Source organism: Cygnus olor, chromosome 23 (assembly GCF_009769625.2).
Source record: "Cygnus olor isolate bCygOlo1 chromosome 23, bCygOlo1.pri.v2, whole genome shotgun sequence".
Classification (NCBI taxonomy): domain Eukaryota; kingdom Metazoa; phylum Chordata; class Aves; order Anseriformes; family Anatidae; genus Cygnus; species Cygnus olor.
The window spans coordinates 7698718-7718876 of record NC_049191.1 but is presented as its reverse complement, the minus strand read 5'-3'; the positions used below and the strand labels follow the sequence as shown (position 1 = coordinate 7718876).

The 20159-nt window shown below is 53.1% G+C and overlaps 1 protein-coding gene and 1 long non-coding RNA gene across 2 annotated transcripts; both read right to left on the bottom strand.

Annotated features, from left to right (window-relative positions):
* Nucleotides 1-931: 931 nt before the first annotated feature.
* Nucleotides 932-4574, bottom strand: LOC121059063 (collagen alpha-1(X) chain-like; the record flags this gene model as incomplete). The annotated part of the gene is made up of 4 exons (XM_040535427.1): nt 4567-4574; nt 3418-3461; nt 2596-2615; nt 932-1041 (listed from the first exon to the last, which is right to left on the bottom strand). Coding segments are annotated over exons 1-4 (182 nt in total), but the record flags the coding sequence as incomplete, so codon positions are not given.
* Nucleotides 4575-4929: 355 nt separating this feature from the next.
* Nucleotides 4930-20114, bottom strand: LOC121058914. Its single transcript, XR_005814389.1, has 2 exons — nt 19767-20114; nt 4930-5840 (listed from the first exon to the last, which is right to left on the bottom strand). It is a non-coding gene; the product is annotated as an uncharacterized LOC121058914 (long non-coding RNA).
* Between the last annotated feature and the right edge of the window lie 45 nt (nt 20115-20159).

Sequence of the window (20159 nt, the reverse complement as noted above, 5' to 3'; positions counted from 1 at the left end):
TGACCCACCCCGGTGACTCCCGGCGGGCACCTGGGTGCCCTGGAGGATCCACCCTGGTGACCCCCGGCAGGTGCACGGGCGCCCCGGAGGTCCAATCCCAGTGACCGCCCGCAGGCCCGCGGGCGCCCCGAAGGACCCACCCCGGTGACCCCTGGCGGGCCACTGGGTGCCCCAGAGGACCCACCCCGGTGACACACTGCGGACACCCGGGCGCGCCGGAAGACCCACCCTTGTGACCCCCGGCGGACCCCCGGGCGCGCCGGAGGACCCACCCCGGTGACCCCCGGCGGACCCCCGGGCGCCCCGGAGGACCCACCCTGGTGACCCCCAGCGGACCCCCGGGCGCCCCGGAGGACCCACCCCGGTGACACCCGGCGGACCCCCGGCGGTCCCGGAGAACCCACCCCGGTGACCCCCCAATGGGACCCTGTTGCCCTGGAGGACCCACTCCGGTGACCCCCGGCGGGCCCCTGGGCGCCCCGGAGGACCTACCCTGGTGACCCCCGGTGGACCCTCGGGCGCCCCGGAGGACCCACCCCGGCGACCCCCGGCAGCCCCCGGGCGCCCTGTAGGACCCACCCCGGTGACCCCAAGCGGGTCCCCGGGCGCCCCGTAGGACCCACCCCGGTAACCCTGGTGGGTCCCTGGGCGCCCCGGAGGACCCACCCTGGTGACATCCTGCAGACCCCCGGGCGCCCCGAAGGACCCACCCCGGTGACCCCTGGCGGACCCACAGGCGCCCCGAAGGACCCACCCCGGTGATACCCGGCGGACCCCTGGGGGCCCTGGAGGACCCACACCGGTGAACCCCGGCGGGTCCACGAGCGCCCCGGAGGACCCCCCCCCGGTGACGCCCGGCATACCCCCGAGCGCCCCGTAGGACCCACCCCGGTCACCCCCGGCGGGCCGCTGTTCGCCCCTGAGGACGCACCTTGGTGACCTCCGACGGGCCCCCGGGCGCCCCGGAAGACCCTCCCCGGTCACCCCCGGCGGGTCCCCGGGCAGCCCGTAGGACCCACCCCGGTGACCCCCGGCGGGCCGCTGGTCACCCCGGAGGATGCACCCTGGTGACCCCCAGCGGGCGCACGGGCGCCCTGGAGGACCCACCCCGGTGACCCCCAGCCGGACCTTGGGCGCCCCGGAGGACCCACCCTGATGACCCCCGGCAGGCCCCCGGGCACCCCAGAGGACCCACCCCGGTGACCCCCGGCTGGCCCCCGGGCGCCCCTGAGGACCCACTCCGGTGACCCCTGGCGGGTCCACGAGCGCCCCGGAGGACCCCCCCCCGGTGACGCCCGGCATACCCCCGGGCGCCCCGAAGGACACACCCTGGTGAACCACGGCGTGCGCACGGGCACCCCGCAGGACCCGCCCTGGTAACCCCCGAAGGGCCCCCGGGCGTTCCGGTGGACCTACCCCAGTGCCCCGGCTGTGTCCCCGGGCGCCCCGGAGGACCCACCCCGGTGACCCCCAGCGGGCCCCCGGTCGCCCTGGAGGACCCACCCCGGTGACCCCCGGCAGGTGCACAGGCGCCCCGTAGGACCCACCCCAGCGACCAACAGCGGGCCCCCGGGCGCCCGCGAGGACCCACCCCAGTGACCTAAAGCGGGCCCACAGGCTCTCCGTTGGACCCACCCCAGTGATACCCGGCGGACCCCTGCGGGCCGCGGAGGACCCACCGTGGTGACGCCCGGCGGGCCCCCAGGCGTCCCGGAGAACCCACCCCGGAGACCCCTGGCGGGCCTCAGTGCGCCCGAAGGACCCAACCCTGGCGACCCCCACCGGGCCCCCAGGTGCCACGGAGGACCCACTCTGGTGACCCCCGGCGTATACCCAGGCGCCCCGGAGGACCCACCCTGGTAACCACCGGCAGGCCCCCGGGCGCCCCAGACGACCCACCCCGGTGACCACCGGCGGGCCCCGGGTCGCCCCAGACGACCCACCCCGGTGACCCCCGGCGGGCCCCCAGGGGCCCCGGTGCACCCACCCTGGTGACCCCTGACGGACCCCCGGTCGGCCCGGTGGACCCACCCCCTTGACCCCCGGCGGGCCGCCGGGCGCCCCGGAGGACCCACCCCGCTGACCCCCGGCGGGCCCCTGGTAGCACCGGAGGACCCACCCGGGTGAGCCCCGGTGACCCCCGGGCACCCCAGAGGACCTACCCCGGTGACACCCGGACAGGTGCACGGGCGCCCTGGAGGACCCACCCCAGTAACCCACCGCGGGTCCTCAGGCTCCCCGGAGGACACACCCTGGTGACCTCCGAAGGGCCCCAGGGCGCAGCGGAGGACCCACCCCGGTGACTCCCGACAGGCCCCCGATCGACCCGGAGGACCCACGGTGGTGACCCCCGGCGGGCGCCCGGTCGCCCCGGAGGACCCATCCCAGTGACTCCCGGTAGGTGCACGGGTGCCCTGGAGGACCCACCCCAGTGACCCACAGCAGGTCCCCGGGCTCCCCTTAGGACCCAACCCCGGTGACCGCCAGCGGGTGTCCAGGAGCCCCGGAGGACCCACCGCGGTGACCTCCAGCTGGCCCCGGGTCGCCCCGGAGGACCCACCCCGGTGACCCCCTGCGGGACCCCGGGCGCCCCGGAGGACCCACCCCAGTGACCCCTGGCGGGCCCGTGGTAGCCCCAGACGATCCACCCCGGTGACCCCGTCAGACCCCTGGGAGCTCCAGAGGACCCACCCCAGTGACCCCAGTCCGGTCCCCGGGCACCCCGGAGGACCCATCCCGGTGACCACCGGCGGGGCCCCGGGTGCCCCGGAGGACCCAACCCGGAGACCCGCGGCGGGCCTCCGGGCACCCTGGAGGACCCACCCCAGTGACCCCCGGCAGGTGCACTGGCGCCCAGGAGGACCCACCCCGGTGACCCCCGGCGGACCCCTGGTCGCCCCAGAGGACACACCCCGGTGACCCCCGGCAGGTGCACAGGTGCCCCGGAGTACCCGCCCCGGTGACCCCCGGCCGGTGCACGGACTCCCCAGAAGACCCACCCCAGTGACCCACAGCGGGCCCACGGGCGCCCCCGAGGACCCCACCCGGTGTCCCCCGGTGGTCCCCCGGGCGCCCCGGAGGACCACCCCGGTGACTCGCGGAGGGCCCCCGGTCACCCCGGAGGACCCATCCCAGTGACCCCCGGCAGGTGCACGGGCGCCCCGGAGGACCCATCCCGGGTGACCTCCGGCGGGTCCCCGGTCGCCCCGGAGGACCGACCCCGGTGACCCACAGCGGTCCCCCTGGTGCCCCGGAGGACTCATCCCAGTGACACCCAGCGGGCGCACGGGCGCCCCGGAGGATCCACCCCGGTGACCCCCGGCGGGCCCCCGGGCGGCCCAGAGGACCCACCCTGGTGACCCCCAGCGGGCGCACGGGCGCCCCGAAGGACCCACCCCGGTGACACCCGGCGGGCACCCGGATGCCCCAGTGGACCTGTCCCGGGGAACCCCGGTGGGCCCCTGTGCGCCCAGAGGACCCACCTCGTGACCCCCAGCGGGCCCCCGGATGCCCCGGAGGACCCACCCCGGTGACCCCGGGCGGCCCCCCGGTCGCACTGGAGGACCCACCCCGGTGACCCCCGGCGGGACCCCGGGCGCCCCGGAAGACCCATCCCGGTGACCCCCGACGGGCCCCCAGTCGCCCCGGATGACCCACCCCGGTGACCCACAGCGGGCCTACGGGCTCTCCGTTGGACCCACCCCAGTGACACCTGGCGGACCCCCGCGGGCCGCGGAGGACCCACCTCGGTGACGCCGGGCGGGCCCCCGGGCGCCCCGGAGAACCCACCCCGGTGACCCCTGGCAGGCCTCAGTGCGCCCGAAGGACCCACCCTGGCGACCACCGGCAGGCCCCTGGTCGCCCCAGACGACCCACCCCGGTGATCACCGGCGGGCCCCGGGTCGCACTGGAGGACCCACCCCGGTGACCCCTGGCGGGCCCCCAGGGGCCCCGGTGCACCCACCCTGGTGACCCCTGACGGACCCCCGGTCGGCCCGGAGGACCCACCCCCGTGACCCCCGGCGGGCCCCTGGGTGACCTGGAGGACCCACCGAGGTGACCCCCCACAGCCCCTGTGCGATCCGGACGAAACACCCGGGTGACCCTCGGCGTTCCCCCAGGCGCCTCGGAGGACCGACCCAGGTGACCCCCGGCGGGCCCCCGCGCGCTGCGGAGGACCCACCCAGGTGATCCCCGGCGGTCCCCCGGGAGCTCTGGAGGACCCACCCCGGTGACCCCCAGCAGACCCCCGGGCACCCCAGAAGACCCACCCCCGGTGACCCCCGGCACCCCAGAGGACCCCTTCATGTAACCCCTGGCAGGCCCCCGGCAACCCCGGAGGACCCCCCCCCCCGCTTGTGACCCCCGGCGGGCCCCCGGGCTCCCCGCAGGACTCCTCCAGTGGGACCCTTCCAGGACGCCCAGTGGAACAGGCTCCCCATGGAAGGAGTCACTGCACCAAACCTGCCAGAGTTTAAGATACATTTCGACTGTGCACTTAGTCACATGGTCTGAATTTTGGGGTAGACCTGTGTGGTGCCAGGAGTTGGACTCGATGATTCTTACGGGACCATTCCAACTCAGGCTATTCTATGATTCTATACCCACCTTTGGTTTCAGTGAGAATTCAGGTCCTCCCAGCTGAAGTTTCTTCTGGATGGTGTTTCTTCTGAATAGGATAATTTCATTTCCCTTTTGAAGACTTACAAGGATGTAGTAACAAAAGCAAAGGCCTAAAACAGTACCTGAAGCATAGGCTACGTTTCAGCCTGCAGCAGATTAGAGGTATAATATTATCATTTCAGACAAATGTGATCTACGTAATGTGAAGTGTTCCGGCATGCTTACGATCTGCAAGAGGCCAGAAAAGGGGACCTTCATATTAAGACTGTATGGAAAAGAAAACAAAAACAACAACAACAGAAAAGGAACTTTTCCTTCACCTCAATTTTATTATTATTTTGCAACTCCTTCAGGTGTCCACAAGGAATTCTGCCCCTCTCCCCCCACCCCCAAAAAAAAAAAATAGAAATTGTGGCATAGAGGTATAATTTCAGTTCACACCAGAGGACATTCTTCTCACTGAAGTACAGTTAAGCCCCACAAAGTGCCAAAAAGCCTGCCAAAAAGCAATGTATTTACAAGTTAGTTTTACATGTTGGCATTATTTACTTGTCTGGTCTTGCATTCAGGGCTTGATCTATCTGGGGGGGAACATGGAATGCCGTGCAAGGTTGTTTGGTTGTATGACTGACAATATGACTTTACAATTTTGAACTGTTTGTATAGAAGCAAAATACAGAAGAGTACACTATCCCCAAGGGAAACATAGAAACTACCTGTTGCTTCTCAGGTAGAAAGCTAAAAGGTCTAAGCATCTGTTAAGGTGTAAGAACAAGTGTCATCAGCTGTTTGAGCACAATTCCTACGTATACATGAATATTTTCCTCTCCAATTTCCAACTTGGAGTGCAACATTTGTCATCATACTCTTAGATCAGGATTCTGATTCTAACACTGGTTCCTAGTGCAAATTTCCAGAGAAGAGAGAAGCAACCCAGTCCTGACTGCTTTGAATGAGATGGAGATAGCAACCAAATGTAAATGAAAATAAACCTGTAGGAATGTTTTCAGATAACTGTCATTGACCAAAAGCTTTAAATTGCTTGAATCCTTGAAAGTTAATTAATGTAAACTCAGATTGCGTCACTGAATTTGAAGTAGTAGGATAGACTTGCACCATTGCAGAGCCTCAGTCACAGTTTAAATCGGCACTGCCTCTAACTTCACAAGAATGAAAGAGAAAAGCACATCTTTCTACCTTGTCAGCTGCTGGCAGACCTAGAGAAAGAAAAAACAAAAGTTGTTAAAATTAAAAGTAATGGTTTTTTAGGACATTTTGTGGGAAAGGAATTCGCAGGTGGCTTTGCGCTGTTTCACACATCCCTGAATTAGAGATAATGAGGAAACAAGCGGTAGAAGCAAAAACTTGAGCAAGGTTGAGATAAAGTAAATTGGCTACAGTGTTAAAGATGAGCTTTGGGCAGTGGCCAATTGCTGGCTGGCTCAACGCGCGTGTCTGAGGGTCTCTAACCAATTGTATGACAGATTCGGGCGCGTGGACAGCACGTGGGGCTACAGGGAAAGTATATGTAGTAGTGAAAAATGGCAATAAATGTCTCCTGTTCAAGAGCCATCAGGATTCCGTGTCTTTCATCCCTTCAAGTGGTGACCCCGACGTGACAGGGGAGGAGCAGCTCTGCACGAGCGTCCGAAGGGAACCCAGCTGAACGAATCAAACTCGCAGCTGGACTGCAGCTTCAACCCCGGGACATCACCTGAAGGACAGGTGAGTGGCTGGGCACTGATCATGGGAGCTAGCCTTTCGGCAGAGGAAGAGGCTATAGTGAAACTACTAATGCAATTCCTAACAGACAGGGGAGTAAAAAATGATCCATTTAAGATAAAGCTATTATTGAAATTTTTGCAAAAACAAGGGCTCCCCTCCCTCAATGGCTTGCACAGTATTTGATGTAAAAACTTGGGACCAAGCGGGGGAAAAAATATGGGAAGCAGCGTCCAGTGGGGATACTAATGCTGCTGAGGTGATGACTACGTGGCGGCTGGTGACTGAGACTTTAAGATCGTGGTAGGCAGAAAAGGAAGTACAGAATGCTGCTGCCCAGGCAATAACAGCAGCCGAACCGAGATCAGAGCCTGCAAGGTCACCAGAGCAGTGCAGTTTGATAGACCTGGAGGATGACAAGGAAGAGGGCCGCGGACCGCTGCCGCAGAGCCCCTCCCCGCTGACCCCCTCGGCTCCCGCCTTGCCTGCCCCCGATAACGCCTCCCTGCGGGCCTCCCTGCGGGCCCGAGCTTTCGACCCGCGGGAGCGATGGGAGCTGGTGCGCCGGGAAGCGCTAAAGGATGGGGACCCGGTAGGAATGGCTTTCCCGGTACAGGTGCAACCTAACGGTCCAAATGAATATAATGCCTTCCACTGGGACCTAATTAAAGAATTAAGAAAGACTGTGACCACATATGGGTTACACGCACCATTTACTCAGTCATCGTTAGAAAATGTTATGACTGGTCAATTGTTGGTGCCGTACGATTGCCGCCAGCGCCGCCGCGTGCCCCGCTGTCAGCTCCGGGCACCCGGCCGCCCGCCCCGGCGCCGGTTGCTGCGTTTCTCCGGTTTGGGCGCCCGCCCCTGCGCAGCGGGCGCTGCCATGTTCCGCCTGCTGCTGCGCCCGGGCCCGCCGCGCCGTGGGCCCCCGCTCTGTCCGCCCTGCGTGGCCGGGCAGAGCCGCGCACCGCCCGTGCTCTGCGACAGCCCGCACGGCCGCAAGCGCCGCCGCCGCACCCCTGCTCGCCGCCGACCGCCGCCGCCACCGCTGCTGCCCGCCCCCTCCACTCACCCCGGCCGGCCCGCAACCCCCCTCAGCCCGCCGGCCCCTCTGCTGGCGCTGCGGGCCGCCGCCGGCAGCTCGGCCAAGGATGTGGGTGGATCCCCTGAAAAGGCAGCCACAGATCTCAGCAGTGAACGCAAACTCAGTAAATCCCAGCAGCTGAAAAAAAGTTTTCAAAGAATAGGGTGCTGTAGGGGTTTCATTCCACGTCGGAATTTCATTAGTATCTCTAGGAATCTTCTACCTGGCTGTGTCAAGTGGTGTGGATATGACTGCAGTTCTCTTCAAACTTGGTTTCAGTGAATCATCGCTGCAATCTAAAGGGCTGCTGGTACAGGCACATTTGTGTTGGCATATGCTATTCACAAATTGTTTGCTCCAGTACGAATAATTTGTGTGCCAGCGATGCGGATGGCAATGTTTAACAACAGGAAAACATTACATTGTTCCTTATCCAGCTAAATTAGATGGCTAAGTACCTAAACATGCTTTCTCACAAACCACCATGTCCCCTGCTCACCACCTTTGGGTTTTTCCAACTAAAACAAGAGTTGCTGTTGTAACATCACAATTTACGTGAATAACAATCTGTGTAGCTCAAAAGATCACACTGTTTCTCTCACTTGGGGTAGAATATTTGCATTGTGCCAAATGCTAGTAGATATTTTCATATATTTTCTATGCTCTGTGATACCTTAATATATGCAGATTTTCTGACGTGTCCTCTTGTGTCAGAGATAAAAACCATAAATGATGGAGAAATTACATTGTGAATGTGTCTTAGGCTGTTAAATATTTTTCAGATTTTTTTTTTAAATGTATGTATTTAAGTAAATTTGTTAGCATATTTTTGACAATTTATGTTCATAAATGCTTTGAAGTAATTGTTTCAGGGAAGGTATCTGTGCTGCACTCTCAATAAAAATGGGTTAAATAAATTTTAAAAAAGAAAAAAAAGGAAAAAAAGAAAAAAAAGAAAAAAAAAGAAAGAAAAAAGAAAAAAGGGAAAAAAAAACTAGTACCTTTGAATATTGTATCAGACTCACAATATGCTGTAAGTGTCGCTCAGCGCATTGAGAGGGCACGTTTGAGACATATCCCAAAGGAAAACTTGTTTCTAAAATTTAAAGAGCTGTTATTTTTGGTAGAGCGGCGAGTGCACCCATATTGTATTATTCACATGCAGAGCCACACCATGTTACCTGGTATTTTTGCAGAGGGTAACGCACGCGCTGACCAGCTAACTAATATGACCCTGACTGCCCTGGTGCCTGAGGTGCTGGAGCAAGCACGGTTATCCCATGCCTTTTTCCATCAATCCACCAAAGTCTTGGCGAAACAATTCACTATATCAATCACTGATTCCAAATTGATTGTCCAAACATGTCCTGACTGTCAACAACATGTTTCGACCCCGTCTTTAATGGTAAACCATAGAGGTCTACAGTCCTTACAGTTATGGCAGACCATACGTAACGCATATTCCAGAATTTGGTCGCTTGAAAAATGTTCATGTGTCAGTAGATACTTTCTCTCATGCTATTTCGGCGACAGTTGCAGTGGGTGAAACCAGTCACCATGTCCAGGCTCACTTCCATGTTGCTTTCGTGGCGCTAGCCATCCCAAAAGAAATAAAACCCGACAGTGGCCCCGCCTATGGTAGTCACTCCCTTCAAACCTTTTGTCAAACTTGGGGTATCCGACACATCACAGGCATTCCTCATTCCCCCACGGGTCAAGCCATTGTAGAGCGCACACATCGCACATTGAAAACACTGCTAAATAAACAAAAAGGGGGAGACACCCAGGAAACACCACAGAACAGGTTGGGAAAGGCACTTTACGTAATGAATCACCTATCATTACCCTTTCCTCACAAAGAAATACCGCCCATAATAAAACATTACAAAAATATGAATTCCGTGCTGTCGCAGGTGCCACAATCAGAGCAGGCCTTAGTAATGGCAAAAAAAAAATTAAATACACATCTTTGGGAGGGACCCCAGCCTCTAATAACTTGGGGTCGAGGGTATGCTCGTGTCTCCACAGGTCACGGACCAAGATGGGTACCAGCGAGGGGGGTAAGGCCATGGTTGGCCTCCTCCTCACAATTGCCGCTGTCATCGGTTATTGCCAGCCCTAGGTCTCCATCCAACCACGCCGCAACGTCTGGGTCACCCTCGCCAACATGACAGGACAAGAAGCGATGTGCCTGTCCCGGGCTAGTGCTAACGACCCATTCACAACATGTCTGGTGGGGAACCCAGCAGATAACAAAGACTGGACTGTCTACTTACCGCAAGCGCCCCTAGAGCCACAGGAATTAGATGTCTTGGGATGTGTAACAGCAACAGCATGTGTAAGGTTTAATTGCTCGGACAAAAAACCAAATCGTGAAACAAATGGTCAACGCCACACTTGCTCCTTATTGCAATGCATCTCTTTGCTGTAATTATACAAAACTATAATAGCATCCTTCCTTGCGCCAGGAGCCACTCTGCTCGGCTGTGGGATCGACTGTGGAATGGACGCCCCTAGGTGCACCCCGAGCATTTTTCCTCGGAGGGGGTCTCCACTCTCAGCCGCCCACCACGGGAGTAGACAAGGACCTCCTGAAGCTGCGAACAAATTATTTTAAGTGATATTTTCTTGTGGTATGAATGAGAAGTGCAAGAGGCCTCTTTGCGTGATTGTGTGATTGTGCTGTGTGAGTGGGATGCAGCATCGCTGCAAAGCAACATCCCTAGCGCTTAGTGGCTTGTTGACTGATGTAGATTCTAGTAGGCATGCTACTTTACAATCGTAATTCTGCGTGTGATTTTTCACCCTGTTGCTTATTGTGCCTTGCTTATTGCAATGTCTGCAGTGATTGATAGAAAATCTATAGAAAGCGTTTGGTTGGTCGAAAATAAAAAAGGGGGAATTGTGGGAAAGGAATTTGGAGGTGGCTTCGCACTGTTTCACACATCCCTGAATTAGAGATAATGAGGAAACAAGCGGTAGAAGCAAAAACTTGAGCAAGGTTGAGATAAAGTAAATTGGCTACAGTGTTAAAGATGAGCTTTGGGCAGTGGCCAATTGCTGGCTGGCTCGACACACGTCTGAGGGTCTCTAACCAATTGTATGACAGATTCGGGCGCGTGGACAGCACGTGGGGCTACAGGGAAAGTATATGTAGTAGTGAAAAATGGCAATAAATGTCTCCTGTTCAAGAGCCATCAGGAGTCCATGTCGTGCATCCCTTCACGAGCATTTGTTGTTGAAGTATTCTTTTAAACATATGTGAAGATATGTAAATATAGTGTAATATAAGAACTGCTATTGGGGCGTATACCAAAGGGAACTAAATTTGCTCAGGCGTATTATCGGTCTTTCAGGCTTAGATGTCCTTGGTGTAATCGTCTACAGGCAGTTGATTTACGGTGGCCTGATTTTATTTGCATATATTGTGGATTTTGGAGGGATTGGGATAAATTAGTAAGCAGCTCCTGAGAGGACGGTGGAACGTTAACTGCTATAGATTAGAATGGGACAAAGTCAAAACAAAGAAATCGCACAGAAAAGCCCTTTAGGATGTATAGTAACACATTGGACGGATATAGTGGGGCGAGGGGGGACAGAGAGTAAAAGAACTCTCATCAAATATTGTAATCAGTGGTGGCCACTTTATAAATTAGAGGATGGAGAGAAGTGGCCCCTAAATGGAACTATTAACTATAACACTATATTACAGTTAATGTTGTTTCTGAGAAGAGAAAGTAAATGGGATGAGGCTGCATATGCAGACATGTTTTTCACTCTCCGAAATCACCCAGAGTGGCAGAGGGACTGTGGAATTGTGCCTCCACAGGACCGCATGGTGGTAGCCCTCGAGCGAGGAAACAATAAGGGACTTAAAGGCAAATTGAGACAGTGTTGTTCAGCGTGCAGCATCAGGCAAAGGTGTACTAAGATAAGTAAAATTCATCAGGGACCAGAACAGGACCTGATAGATATATTTAAGCCTCCCCCTCGACCACAGGAACAGGGTGATGACTCAGATGAGACTGTGACTCCTCCAGATAGTCCTGTATCCTCCCGTACTAGGAAAAAGTCTATTTTACAGGCACCTCTTCAAGAGGCAGTAGGACCTGACGGCGGAACAATGCTGATCAGGGTACCTTTCTCTACCACTGATTTAGAGGCCTGGAAGAGGGTTGCCAAAGAGTACCAGAATGATCTGATAGGGGTAACTAAACATTTCCAGTTTATTGTGAGACAATATAACCCTGACTGGAATGATATTCAGCTGTTATTGGAATATATGACAGAAACAGAGAAACAGCTGATTCTGAAAACTGCAGATCTGGCTGAGGAACATTATAAGGTTACAGGAGAGGATGTGTCCTGGTTTCAGTTAGGACAGGGTTAATTTTCCTCCTAGCAGCTGGTAGGGTGCTATGTTTTGGATTAGGATGAGAAGAGTGCTGATAACATGCTCATGTTTTAATTGTTGCAGTGCTTACACCAAGCCAAGGACTTTTCAGCTTCTCGCTCTGTCCTGCCAGTGGGCAGGCTGGGGGTGCAGCAGGAGCTGGGAGGGGACAGACCCAGGACAGCTGACCCAAACTGGCCAAAGGGGTATTCCATACCATCTGACGTCATGCTAAACAATATACAGGGGTGGCTAGCCAGGGTGGGGGGCCGGCTGCTCGGGGATAGGCTGGGCATCAGTCAGCGGGTGGTGAGCAACTGCATTGTGCATCACTTGTTTCATACACATTATTATTATTATTATTGTTATTTTCCTGTCTTAATAAACTGTCTTTATCTCAACTCACAGGCTTCACTTTCCCGTTTCTCTCCCCCATCCCAGAGAGGGAGGGGGGAGGGTGAGCGAACGGCTGTGTGGTGTTTAGCTGCCAGCCGGGTTAAACCACAACAGGATGTTAAGGAGTATCTCCCCCTTCAAGATCCAAAATGGGACCCAAATAGGTCGGTCCATATGGAGAGGTTGCAGGCCTATCAGGGGTGGATTTCAAAAGGAATGGAGAGGGCCCTTCCCAAGACCATAAATTGGTCAGCTCTGTATGCAATTAAGCAAGGACCCTCCGAGTCACCATCTGAGTTTCTGGATCGACTGAGGGATGTAATGCGCCGTAACACACCGCTGGATCCCGGGTTGGAGGTAGGAATACAACAGCTAGTATCTTTGTTTTTGGGACAGTGAACAGGAGGTATTAGGCACAAGCTCCAGAAGCTGCACACCACAGAGAGCAGGAATTTGGAAGTGCTATTGGATGAAGCGTGGAGAGCGTTCAGTAATAGGGAGGATTATAAGCAAGGGCAGAAGAGAATAGTGACAGTTGTCAAGGGAGAAAGGAAACCCAGGTGGGGACCACCTCGGTTGGGAAAGGATCAATGCGCATTGTGCAAAAGGTTTGGGCACTGGAAAGGTGAATGTCCGGAGAGACAGGAAAGTACAGGGGCAGGAAGAGAGAACCAGAGAAGGAGAGTGGTAGCTCATGTGAAAGAACATTGACGGGGACCTGGGGAATCTACCCTAGCGAATCCACCATTGGTTATAATGAAGCTAGGGGAGGAACAGAAGAAAGTGAAGTTCCTTGTTGATACGGGGGCAACATGTTGGGTTCTAAATCAAGCCTTAATGCCTTTAGGGAATGATTATGTTAGGGTAAAAGTGCAACCGGTCAACCTGAAAAGGCATACTTTTGTGAACCTTTGAAGTACAAGTTAGGGAAACAATGGGGCATACACAGATTTTTATATATGCCCAACTCCCCATGGGCACTCTTAGGTAGAGATTTATTAGAGCAATTAGGAGCAGTAATAAAATTTGAAAAAGGGGAGATTACTCTGGAGGTAAATGATCAACAATATATACAGATAATGAGCTTAGCCCTAGTCAACCTTCCAATGGAAGGAAAAGTTAATGAAGAAGTCGTAAACCAGGTATACCCAGGGGTATGGGCTACTGAGGTACCTGGGAGAGCTAAAAATGCCCCACCTGTTGAGATTAGACTCAAGGAGGGAAAGCAGCCAGTAAGGATCAAGCAGTACCCTCTAAAGCGGGAAGACAGGGAAGGAATTCAACCAATAATAGAAAAGTTTCTGAAATTAGGATTGTTGAGGGAATGTGAATCCGATTTTAATACCCCTATATTACCTGCCTGCAAGCCAAATGGGTCATATAGGGTGGTCCAGGATCTACGGGCAGTAAGTAAGATAACTGAGGGTCTCTACCCAGTGGTAGCGAACCCATACACTCTATTAACTGTATTAACACCAGAACTAGCCTGGTTTACAGTTTTAGACTTAAAGGATGCCTTCTTTTGCCTCCCCCGCCATGAAGCCAGCCAGAAAATATTTGCATTCGAATGGGAAAACCCCAAGAGTGGCCGTAGGACCCAACTCACCTGGACGGTGTTACCCCAAGCATTCAAGAATAGCCCCACAATATTTGGGAATCAGTTAGCGAAAGATCTTGAATCCTGGGAGGTCCCACCAGGAGAAGGGAAATTACTGCAATGTGTTGATGATATTCTGATTGCTACTAGAACACGGGACACCTGCCTGACTTGGACAGTGAATCTGCTAAATTTTCTCGGACTCCAAGGATACAGAGTTTCTAAGAAAAAGGCCCAAGTAGTGCAACAACAGGTAACCTATCTGGGATATGAAATCAGTGCTGGGGAAAGGACCTTGGGACAGGCTCGAAAAGAGGCAATATGCCAAACTCCAAGGCCACAAACAGTGAAGGAACTACGGACCTTTTTGGCTATGACCGGGTGGTGCCGCCTATGGATTTATAATTATGGACTGCTTGTTAAACCCCTGTGCACTCACAACTACTGAACAGAAATGCCTCCAATGGAACAAGGAAGCAATACAAGCTTTCAAGCTACTGAAGGAGGCCCTGATGTCAGCTCTGGCTTTGGGACTCCCAGATGAGAGTAAGCCATTTTTACTTTTTTCCCCACGAGAAGCAGGGGATTGCCCTGGGAACATTAGCACAAGACCTGGGCCCATACCATAAAGCAGTTGCTTATTTTTCCAAACAATTGGACACGACCGCAAAGGGATGGCCTGGATGCTTGCGAGCGGTCACGGCCGTAGTACTAAACATCCAGGAGGCCCGAAAATTCACCTTGGGCCAGAAAATGACTGTGTTAGTGTCCCATGCGGTATCTGCAGTACTGGAAGCAAAAGGGGGACATTGGCTCTCCCCACAAAGATTTTTGAAATATCAAGGCTACAATGGTGGAACAGGATGATGTGGAAATTGTAATCACTAACATTGTCAATCCAGCTTCTTTTCTCAGTGGGAACACAGGGGAACCAGTGTATCACGACTGTCTGGAAACCATCGAAGCAATATACTTGTGCCGTCCGGATCTGAAAGAGAATCCTATGGAAAACACAGAAAACTGGTTCACTGATGGGAGCAGCTACGTCTTCAGTGGAAAACGACATGCTGGGTATGCAGTTACCACTTGCAAAGAGGTAATAGAGTGCGGGCCTTTACCTGCAAACACCTCTGCACAAAAGGCGGAAATAATTGCTCTGACCCGTGCCTTGGAATTGGCCCAAGGCAAAATCGTAAACATCTATATGGACTCAAAATATGCCTTTGGGGCTGTACATGTGCACGGAGCGATCTGGAAGGAGAGGCGATTGTTGAATTCGCAGGGCAAAAACATCAAGCATGCAAAGGAAATCTTGAAGTCATTGGAAGCAGTTCAGCTCCCTGAGAAAGTGGCAATCATGCACATCAGAGCACACCAAAAAGTAAACTCAGAACTGGAAAAAGGAAATGAGCTGGCAGACAGAGAGGCAAAACAGGCAGCCAAAAAGGAGGTAAAAACAGAAGGGGCCCTGATCCCCGATGGGCAAATCTCCCTAGAAGGTAAGCCTAAATATACAAAGGAAGATCAGAAATTAATCACTGATCTAGAAGGTTCCTATAGTGAGGAAGGGTGGGCTCTTACCCCCCCAAGGGAAAATAATTATTCCGTCTTATATGATACGGCCCTCGATAAGAGAGGAAACATAGAAAGAGGCATTGGGGGGCAGAAGCCTTATACAAACATTTCATCAGAGAAATTGTAGCAAGGAACCTATATACCACTGTGAGACAAGTGGCTCAGCAGTGTGACCTTTGCCTCCAGACTAATCCCCAAAATACTCCAAAATTAGAGATAGGCCAAATTGGAAAGGGTAATGGGCCTGGACAACAATGGCAGATTGATTTTCCGGAACTCCCAAGAAAAGGGCGGTACCGATATACGTTGGTATTAACTGACACCTTTTCAGGTTGGCCAGAGGCGTTTCCTACCAGAACAGCCAAGGCTAGGGAGGCGGTAAGAATATTAATACAGGAAATAATACCACATTTTGGGGTACCAGCTACTATATCCTCTGACAGGGGACCGCATTTTATTTCAAGAATAGTGCAACAGATCAGTCACCATCTAGGTATAGATTGGCAACTTCATACCCCATATCGCCCTCAGTCAAGCGGCCAGGTAGAAAAGATGAACCACTTGATCAAACAACAGATTGTAAAATTGGGACAGGAAGCTAATCTGGCCTGGCCTCAGTCTCTTCCTTTGGCTCTCTTACGCATACGAACAAAGCCAAGAGCAAAGGAGGGACTGAGCCCTTTTGAAATCCCGTATGGACGACCCTACGGAATACAGAAGGGGATGTCCACACAAGCAGGAGATGAAATTATGACATCCTATATGGTGGCATTAGGGAAACAGACAAAATTGGAAAACGTGTAGCTGGAACCCGGAGTAGGGGTTTGGATAGACCTATACACAATGCACAACCTGGAGATTATATATATGTAAAGTCTCTTGCAGAAAAGACTCTGGAACCCCAATGGGAAGGACCCTTTCAGGTGCTCCTTACGTCATACGCCGCAGTAAAAATTAAAGAACAACCTGCTTGGATTCACCACACAAGAATCAAGAAGTCAATGCGAGGTCCAAGGACACTTGAGATGACGGGACCAAATAAGTTGAAATTGAAAAGGCGGCATGTATAGATTTTAGACATTGCTTGCAATTATTGTATCAGCTCGAGCATGGAAGCAAAACTCATATGTAAACATAACCGAAAGAGTGGCCTGATCCTTAAATTTATCTGACTGTTGGATATGTACTGCACTTCCGAGGGGCAATATGGAAATCCCGCTGTATGGGATACCCACAGGAAATTGGACTAATGCGTTATATAGTAATCAGACATGGTCCGCTAAATGTTGGGGAATGGAATGGGTAAATTATACCCTCCCTGAGGGACTGAAATTTGCTTTACAAGCATGGGGAAATGTTACTGTTAAAAGTCGATGTATGGGGGACAATGATAGCAGCAAACAAAAGATCTTGCATGATTTGGGGCTTAGTTTTGGTCGGGAACCTGATTGTTCAAAAACGGTAAATGGAGGGGGATATAATCTAGCCAATTTAAGGTCATTTTGTAATATTACTATCCAAGTAGCATACGACCCTGATGAGGAGTCTGGGGTGGACGGGTCTTCGGAAAGCGGGTGCAAATTAGGAATAGGGTATTGGTGGCTATGTGGTGATGGGAGGGTAAGGAAGAATTTACCACCTAACTGGAAGGGTCACTGTACAGGGGGATATTTGACACCTCCCAGTTCTTTTTATAATGGGCCAGCAGTACCTACGGGAATTTTAAGGTCCCCATGGAAACGCGTAACTCGAGCAATCCCACTAAATCCTTTGGTAGAAAGACCTACAGGATACCATAGTTTCGTTAGATGGCTAATTCCTAGCTTAGGAGTAAGCGAATTGGAAAAGGCAATAATAAATATTTCAGCTGAATTAAAACAGATAGAGAATTCCACCACAGATGCGATAAAAGCACTACAGGTAGAAGTCTCATCTCTCAATAAGGTGGTTTTACAAAATCGAATGGCATTAGATTTATTAACAGCAAAGGAAGGGGGAGTGCGCACTGTAATAAATCAAAGTTGCTGTACATATATTGATCAATTCCAAAGAGTAGAAACTGACTTAGAGGAAATATGGAAACATACTCACTTATTGCATGAGGTGTCACGGATGACACCTCACTTGGGTTCACTGAATTATGGGAAAAACTAACCAGTTGGTTACCAAATTTGACATGGTTAAAACAATTGTTTACTACTTGTGTGGCTCTGTTATTTTTCGGAATATTTGTTTGCCTAATATTACAATGTTTCAGAGGAATATGTGCTTACAAATAGGTATAGAGAGGAGGCCGGAAATAAGTAGTAAGTAAAAGAATTTACTTAATTTAGAAGAAAAGGGGGGAATTGAGTTGGGGAAGATGCTAAAACTTATCCGAACATATATGGTAAAATATCCTAATTATCGGGGATGTAGATGAGAACCTACAAATATCCTAATTATAGGGGATGTAGATGAGAACCTTATGAGAAGCAGATGCAAAAAGAAGGTATCGCTCAAGGCCAACAGATGAGGGAAGGAAGAACAACTCGTTAGGGAACGATGAACAACTTGTTGGCAGGAAACAAGGCAAAGATAAGCAAAAAACTCCAAAATACCGTCCAACAGAAGGTCAAAGTCCAGAAAGGTAAAAAGTTTAACCTCCTCTTCCTCGTTGCCTTCATCCTGAAAGACCCCTGCCCGCGACCACCAGGCTACATTGTGCAGGCACAACCAGGAGGAGCTAAGGGCGGGGACTATGGAAATGAGTACTTGGAAGAGGTCCGCCTTTTCGGGGAAAATAATGAATATTAGAGCTCATGTAATATGTACAGTATTCACGTATAAAATTGTGAGAGACGACCGGGCAGGTGCGCACTTTTTGAGGGAAGTTATTCCCAGTGCGCCTGGTGCACCCCAATAAAGTATACCTACTTTACAACCCTATGGCTGTGGAGTCTTTTCCGCGCGTCAACACCTGATTTCTCCCATTTCTTCATTGGCTGAGTACTAGAGGTTCACAACCTATTCAACACAATTCTATACCATATACATACAATTTAATTTGACCAACTGTTAATTTCTTTTTCCTTTTTTTTTCTTCTTCTCTCATGACTAGAGGGCCTGTGATTTTTGTTTTTACTGATTTCGTACTGCTTATCCTGTTTTTCTTAGCTATCTTCCTTATGACAGTGGGACCTTCCCCTTATCTGCTTAACATATTCCCCACTGCTATGCCGCACAAACACTTTTGAATATGCAAGGTTAGTGGAATTTTCCCCTGCAGAAACACCTTCTATTACAAAAACACAACTCTGTTTCTCACAGAAGTGGTCTGGCTAGTAAAGACAGATGCAAAGAAGGTGTTAAGAACCTCAGCCTTTTCCTTATCCTTAGTAGTCATGTTCCCCCCCGCATCTAGTAAAGAATGGAGATTCTCTTTGGCCCTCCTCTTGCCATTAATGTATTTATAAAAACATTTTTTGTTATCTTTGACCATAGCGGCCAGGTTGAGCTCATGCTGGGCTTTGGCCTTCCTGATTTTTTTCTTTGCATATCCTGGCAACTTCCTTGTACTCTCCCCGAGCTGCCTGCCCCTTCTTCCACTGGCCATGTACTCTCTTTTTTTCCTGGACGCTCATCAAAAGTTCCCTGTTGAGCCACGTCGGTCTTCTTCCCCTCTGGCCCATCTTATGGCACAGGGTGACAGCCTGCTCCTATACCTTGAAGACTTCCTTCCTGAGAAGCATCCAGCCTTCCTGAACTCCTCTGCCCTTCAGGACTTACTGCCAAGGGACACTCCCTACCAGTGTCCTGAACAATTCAAAGTCTGACCTCTGGAAGTCCAAGGTAGTAGTTTTACTGATGGCCCTCCTGACTTCACCAAGAATAGAGAAAGGTGCTCCAGCCCCTCTGATCATCTTCGTGGCCCTCCTCTGGACCTGCTCTAAGAGGTCCACGTCTTTCTTACATTGCAGGCCCCAGAGCTAAACGCAGTTCTCCAAGTGGGGTCTCATGAGAACAGAGCTGAAGTGGAGAATCACCTCCCATTCCCTACTGGCCATGCTTCTTTTGATACAGCCCAGGATACTGTTGGCTTTCTGGGCTGCAAGCACACATTGCTGGCTACTCTCACCTAACTTGACGTTATTCCACAGTTCCACGATTTCTCTGCTGTAAGGAAAAGCTTTAGGTAAAAACTATTTGGCATCCCTATTGTTCCTGGATATTGGCTGGGCATGAGACCCTCAAGGGATTTCCTAAATTCATCAGTTTTCTGCTTCCAGTGAAGTGCTTTTAAACAGGAATTAAAACAAATACAATCTAGATTAAAAATTTGGCTCGCACCACTGCCCGTTATTATCCTTCAGATAATCTTACCCTGAAATTACCTAGCACTGGGCTATCTGCTTGTGCTGACTCTGGGGTCAGCAGCAGACATTTACAGCTCCTCTCGGCGACCTCCTCCCCAAACGCAGAGGAACGCCGGTGCCCACAGAGCTGCCAGCATACAACGGGCTGGCGTTGTACCCCCGTTTCCGAGCGGGGGAAGGGGAAGCGACAGACGAAGGGCCACGCTGATCGCCCGCACAACGGGCCGCTCGCGCGGCGGGGCGGGGCGGGGCGAGCCACGCGGACGCCTCAGGACGCGCGGCCCCGCCCCACGCGCGGGAGCCAAAGGCGCGCGGAAAGGCCGGGGGCGCTCGCTCGCTCGCTCGCCCCCTCCCCCCCCGCAGCGAGCCGAGCGGACTCCCGTCGCGGCGCGTGACGTCAACCGATAGGAG